This window comes from Cupressus sempervirens, chromosome 11 (assembly GCF_028749045.1).
Source record: "Cupressus sempervirens isolate cs-2001-9-10 chromosome 11, ASM2874904v1, whole genome shotgun sequence".
Lineage (NCBI taxonomy): Eukaryota > Viridiplantae > Streptophyta > Pinopsida > Cupressales > Cupressaceae > Cupressus > Cupressus sempervirens.
In genome coordinates this window covers 263,759,027-263,766,243 of record NC_143128.1, presented here as the reverse complement: position 1 = coordinate 263,766,243, position 7,217 = coordinate 263,759,027, and the positions used below count along the sequence as shown (strand labels likewise).

General features: G+C 33.6%; 1 protein-coding gene across 1 annotated transcript in view; it reads right to left on the bottom strand.

Annotated features, from left to right (window-relative positions):
• Positions 1–627: 627 nt before the first annotated feature.
• Positions 628–7,217, bottom strand: part of LOC149529146 (WAT1-related protein At5g07050-like) — a 28,132-nt gene continuing 21,542 nt past the window's right edge. The window contains exons 2-6 of the mRNA XM_089808115.1: positions 2,565–2,627; positions 2,347–2,463; positions 1,369–1,603; positions 986–1,155; positions 628–799 (exon numbers count right to left, since the gene is read on the bottom strand). Coding sequence (XP_089664241.1) covers positions 628–799; positions 986–1,155; positions 1,369–1,603; positions 2,347–2,463; positions 2,565–2,627 — 757 coding nt within the window. The remainder of the gene's footprint in view (positions 800–985; positions 1,156–1,368; positions 1,604–2,346; positions 2,464–2,564; positions 2,628–7,217) is intronic.

Here is a 7,217-nt window from a genome sequence, read left to right as displayed (position 1 = left end):
GGATAAATTTTGTCATTTTAAGAGAAAAGTCATTTAATCCATTTGGAGTGGACAACTCACATAGTCTTCCATTAGAATGCAACAACCAACTTGATGATAATAGCTAATCTAAACCTCCATATATATCATTTTTATGTCTTTGATGCCAAACAAATCAATTAAGATACTTAATAATAACATTTAGAACAAACAAACTATTTATATGTGATTATAACCATAATTATTTGATCTATTTAGAACTTAAAAGTAACCAAAATATAATTAATCTTGACCAGATATATACTACAAAATTAGAACATAAAATATCCCTTTAAAGTTCATACTATTGCATTTGATGAACCATTTAATATAATATATTAAAAAAAAAAATCCGCCATGAAAACAATTGCAACAATTTTAATAATTGAACATTAAAATTAACATTTGCATAAAATTATAAAATATGAACTTTACTTTTCCCTTTAAAATATGATACAATATTTTAGGTAAAATAAGTGCCATAGGTTGTAGATTTCTAAAGTCAATGTATCATCATGGCTTGACTTTTAAATAGTAGACCAGGTTATGTTTGGCTTGGCTCTTGTGCCTCTAATTGGTATGGTTCTGTGTGATCAAACAAATGTGCATTCATGCCGTATTCAAAATCTCCTTTGATTGTATGGATCCCTGTTGAACATCGTTTGAGGTAGTTTTTGGTCCACTTTCCATAGGTAGCAGATTACTCTCAATCTTTATATCCTTGCTTTTCCCCCATAGCACCATATAAAGAACTATAACAACCAGTATTCCTCCTTCTATACTGCAAGACGTATCATATATTTATGTCAGTTAAACTTTTCTTTAATGTATTATTTGAAAAAGTGATTCGTTTGAAATTATAAATTGGTTCATTCTAAAATATACTAACTATGTATACAAATTAATACTTAAACTATATTGTTTAAACCAAGATATTAATCAATTGATATAAAAAATGGGTTTTCACCTTCCCAAATGAAGTTGTTCATCTAGAATAGCAGGTGACAAAATGGCAACTATTACCAACACCACAGGAGAGAACATAGCTGCAAAAATTGGCCCCTTTTTGCTGATGTACCACATCTGCATGCAGTTTGCAAGTACTGAAATCACTATTCCCTGCATAAACAAATCCAAGATATAACATTATCAGTCAATAATTATTGAGTAAACTTTGAATGAATTCAATGTTAAGAGATTTTCATAATATATCAAATAGACATATCTTAAATTTGATTATGTACAAGTTTTTATGTGATCTATAAATCATTATCAAGATAAGGAACAAACAAATCATAGATCGGTAGTAATTATTTCTCTATAAAAAAATGTTAGGGTTAGGGTAAAAACCTGAAGAATAAGCCAAGTGCAGATTGCAAAATAGCTGGTCATCATTAGAATAGAACCTTTTATCCATTCTTCATAAATTTTATTCTGATGGTTCTTTATATGAATAGGAGGAGACCAGAGCTTGGGTATAACAGAACCTTTGTACATAGTCATAACTAATGCTCCAATTGTGTAGATCAATGTACCCAACACCTTTGCTTGTCCTGCTCGAGTTTTAATCTTAACATTCTCCAATCTAAACCCATACCAGAAAAATGCTCAATTAATAATAATAATTGTCATATTTTGATTTTTCACCATACTCTCTATCTAAAACCATATTAGAAAAACGCTCAATTAATAATAATAAGTCTTATATTCAAAATTTTCACCATATTCTCCGTGGCTTGTTCTAATAGGTTAGTATTATAATATTGAGTAACCTAAAGTCTATGAATTAAACTTAGTCCTTCACCACCATCACAATAGATTAATATTAAAGTTCGAAAAGAGTTTTTATTCTAGAAATATGTGCTTATAAGAATTGAGAATCTAAAGTTCACAACTTAAACTTAGTCTTCTATGTTATTTTCCTATTTTATGGACTTTGCTCTCTTCTTTATGAAGATCCCTCTTAATAACCATAAGGGCTGTGAATCCATTCTTTATAACTTTGTCTATGACTAAGTTAGCACATTCAAATCAATGTATTATCTTAAATATATAATAAATTAAGCATGTTTGCTTAAGAAGCTTATAGATGGTATATGGCACTATATATTCACATGGAACTTGTGTGAAAGTAATTGTACCTAAATTGATTAACACAAAATCTGATGGGGTTGAGTAAAGGCACTTGGAATGTTCTTCATTAAAGTGGGTTTTGCAAGAATCATTTTCATTCAGTTATTTGTATTAAAATATGTTGAAAAAGAACTCCTAGGTACTAATAATTTTGCTTATACAATCAATCATCACTAGTTCTCTCTCAAATTATACCTGAACAAAACAACTATGGCAAAGGTCATCGCTGGAATAACATTCCCCAAGGCAGATCCAAATGTTGGAGATGTGTATTTTAGTCCTACTAAGTAGAGGTTTTGTTGTACAGTTGTCCTGAAAAGCATCATGCCATAATTTAAATATCATTACCTTCTTTATTCTACTACTACTATCAATTGCACAAACCATAAAAATAACATTAAGAAATAATGTACCCACATAGAGCGAGCAAGAAAATCATGCAAGAGAAATACAAGGTGATAGATGGCCAAGTCTTCCTACATGATAAAACCATAAAATCACAAAGTATTTAAAGATTGGGCTATGATCCTTAGTGACAACTTGGATGAGAAACTCATCTTAGTGTAGAATGACCCATGATTCTACATGACCTCTTATGTCGTGTACCTCCTAGCTGCAAGGCCAATAGATTATTCTAGCTTGGTTAAGAAAGGGAGTATGCAAGATGCAAACACATGGCCATACATAGTCTACCCCTAACTTGTGAAGAATAAGCTTCCTTTCAAAAGCCCCAAATACAGGTTGGTCAATGATGGATTCATCATTTCTTTCATTCATTTTGTCAAAGGGGACTATGCCAAGAGAATATCAGTAGAGATGGTAGCTCAGGTATTGCAAATAGGAGCTTATTTCATCCAATTTAACACATTTTCCTATATCTGGGTAGTTGGTACCCTTTTGCACCCAAAGAATCTCCCTTGTTATCCATCAAATAGATTATTACTATTAGAGATAGCGAAGCAATTGGCCTCCACTTATGATAGAGTGTAGAAACAACATAAGAAGACATGGGTCTGGTTGACCATCATTGGAGCCTTCAAGGTCAAGAAAAAGAAAGACATAGCTACTTTTGACTCAGAATGGGATCAATACCCTTTACAGGATTATCCATCACCTCGCCCCTAATTTGACAATATTGGGATGGTACAATATCTTGTAGGAAAAAAGTTTGTACCTGAGATGGCGATTGAAGATCACTGGATGAACTGTGTAGATGACTACAATGTCCAAATTAGGGACTATTATAGAATGAGTCTACAACTTGTAGAAAAAGTGTTTAATTTAGAAGTATCCCTTAAGGAGTGGAACAAGGAAACTCCTGATGCGATGGATCCACTATACAACAGGAACAAGATCTACAAGTGGCCCATTGTGAATGCAAAAATCAGCTGAGAGGAGAATGATGGTATTCATCATAGGGCCTAATATATTATAGAACTAAGTAGGGAGTGGGTTAGGAAGCCTCTCCATTTGGACCTATTTCCCTCAGCTATGACTTTGCAAGACACTTATTGACCAAAGAAGAGTAAAGGAACAAAAGTTACCATTCCTACGTACCCCATAAAGTCACTCGTAAAATTGGAGATAGTGCATCAACATGAGCGGGAGGTGGAGTATTTCCAAACTGAGAGGGTGAAGAGCAAGAAGAGAAAGAGGGTTACTCAAGAGAGAACCCAATAGAAAGAGGTTAAGCCAAAACTAGCCAAGTAGGAAGAGGCTCAACCCAAGAAAGAAGAAGCTCTAGCAAAAGAAGATCTAGTATCCCGAATAGAGGCCACCATGTTAGTACCAAAGAGATCTCAAACCAAGATGATAGTGGTAGGAAAGCAAAAGGATGAAGTTAAAGAAGAAAAGTTCTTTGACACCTCAAGTTCTAGAGATCATACCTAAGGCTCAAAATGAGGAAGAGTGGGAGCAGATTGAATATATCCCACTCAATAGCAGAAGAAGAAAGGGGAAAGAGTTTAACCTAGATACTACCTTCCATCCCAGAACAACCAATTCATCTAGAAGCCTTAGACTAGGAATAAGAAAGATGGATAGTAGAGATGAGGGGAAAAGGGACTAATTTTTTTGATATTTTAGACTTCGACTTCATGCTAGTGGGCATAGAAATGGTAGAGGAAAGGATATAGGATACCCCTCATAATGAGTCACTAGGAGAAGATTGGGAACACTATCCTCCCTTACCTAAAGGGCCACTTGGTATACCTCCCCTATCATTGGAAGACCTTCCATCTATACCTCCACAAAAAGAACAAGAAGTAGTTGCTCTACCTCCTCTGATAGCAAAGCTGGAAAGCCAGACCACAAAGGAAGGAGAGTATCTCCAGTTACATATAGATGAACTATCAGAAGAAGGAAAAATTGTCAAGGAAGGAGAATAAGTTCTTCCTAGAATAGAGAATAGGTCCTCAACACAAGCAGAAATAAAAGCTTAATCAGTAGTCCTCCCTCGACAAGAGAAGACTCTAAAATGAGGTGATAAAGGGAAAGGGCCAGTTTCAAAACCTATGCCATCTTCTCAATACATGTCCCCCATGGGAACTAACCTGGCATGGTTAAAAATGGAGGTCTTGACTCAAAAAAGGAAATATATGGAGTTCAAGGAAGAGGAAGGTATGATAGAATTGATAAAAGTAATCACGATGCTAGAACCGGCCAAGGGTGATGCTAAGACATTGGCTTTTATCATGAAGAACTAAAATGAGGATCTCTTGACACACATTGTCACTCTTCCTCCCTGCATTCATACAGAAGAAGTGTCTCCAAAAGACTACTAGATGAAGGAGACGATGCTTGGAAAACCTACAAATGATACAAAAAAGGTTTTGATCACCATGAGCCTTAAGCAAGTGTTTTCACACTTAGATCAGGGTGAATCATAAATTTTAGTTTTGAGAAAGCAGAATGAATTGCTAAGGAAATACTTAGATTAAATAGTAGGTTTGATTGACCCCAATCATCTAGAGATTGCTCTAGGGGCTACTCTAGAGAACAAAGAGTGAGGACAAGTTTTGGAGGAAACTGATTCATTTTTGGATGCTTGCAAAAGGTGGCATTATTGTTTTGAAGATAAATGAGTACAAATAATAGAGAGTATTTTGTACCTTCTACATGACATTCAAAATAATGCCAAAAAATTGGTTAAAATAATAAACCAAGATTTTAGGCTAATGGATGAAGTACATACCTAGACCAATTATTTGGAAGCATTGAAGATTATCAAAGGAAAAAAGTATTGGATGTTGATGGAGGCATATATGATAGAAGAATTAGATAAAATTGATGATTGAATATAATAGATATCAGCAGACAATAAAGTTATGGTAGGGTGATATGAGGATATCCAAGAGATAAAGAATAAAGCTCTGAGGTAGTCTTTGGAAGTAGATAAGTACTATAATGCTACTAACCTAGATATTTTTGGGAATGAATCAAGGAATCTTCTTTCTTTAGTTGAAATAGTGGTACAAAAGTAAACACTATTTGAGGTAGCTTCATCCAAAGATGATATTAGATAAATCTTCAAAATGGAAGAAGCATTATTGAAGTTAGATTCTAGGTTGGAAGATTTTGTGGATACTAGGCTAGAGATCGGTAATTATTGTTAAGTGATGCGTAATAGGTACGAGTCCTTGGATTTTTCACAAACTCAAGAAATCATAGCTATTATTCAAAACTTTAGGAACACACATCTAGACATCATTTTGGTCCAGACAGAAGATGTGTCGGTGCACTACTTTTTGCAAGGTGTGCCAACAATTTTGAAGATGAAGTAGTGCACCAAAAATTAACTATCAATTGCTATTTCTTAGCATTCCATGCATCATAAACATGTTTTGATGACTATTCAACTCCTAGAAACACTTGGAGAAGGCCAAGCCTACATTTTTAGAAGTCCCAATGACTCTCAGATCATCTCATGGTTTCTATCTTCTTATATTTTTCTTATTATACTTTTTAAAGTCATGTAAAGGGTCATGCACCCATTCATTTATATAAGAAAGGGTGGAAACCTACTTAGAACCATTTAGAGGGTTAGTTTCTACATATAATTAGCTTTATTTTATTATTTAAAATATAACATTCTTTTAGAAGAGCTCTCACTCCTAGCAAAAATTAGTAGAGGGTTAGTTATAAATACATATATGTAATATATATTGTAGGCCAATATTTTGATGCAATAATAAATGCTATTGGTGCTCTCATTCTAAGTGTAGTAAATCTTGTTGGAGTGTGTTATTTTTTGTGAATTTTTGTTCATGAATAGTATAGATCTAATGGTTTTATTGTGTTGTGATAATATTTTAATTCTGGTGTTTACCTTATGTTAACAAATTCTATTGTTGTGAGAAATTAGAGAAAGGATCATTATTGTTCTTACATAGTATTTTGTCTTGTGTGTGCACACTTTCCATGGTTGTACGATTTGATGAATCACAAAACATCTTTTGGTTTTCGCTAAAGTTTCCATTGAAAATTGCATAAGTAGGGTTGAGGAAGCATTGTTCCTAATTTTATTGGTTTCCTACCAGATCATTTCGATAATTTAATTCATAGATGTGTTGTTGCTTTGGCTTATGTCCATTAGGAATTTTCCCTTTTAGTAATTTTGTTTAATCTCTTATTAGTCTATCTTCATCATTTTCTTTTCAAATGTTTTGTTAACATAAGAATTCATATAGTTGCATTGATTAGAAATTAAATTCATCAATTGTATAAAATGATAATAGCTTTGCCCAGGATATTATTGTAGGATGGTACCTATTTTCTTCAAATCTCCTTCTAGGTGGTTAAGGTGTCTCTACACTTCTCATGTGAACAAGGGTACATCCCACAACTTGGTTCTCCAACACTTTCTTCACACCATCAATTTTGGTTGCTAATTCAACTTGACTTAGTGCAATGGCACTACATATCTTTTTAGTTACCTTGACTTGAAATTTCTTCTCAGATCATTCTAATAAATTGACACCTGTGTCTAGGTCTTCATCATTTATCTTCTCCACAATATTTACCAATTGCTCAATGATTGGCTTTGTTTCATTAGGTGTAGGTAGGAT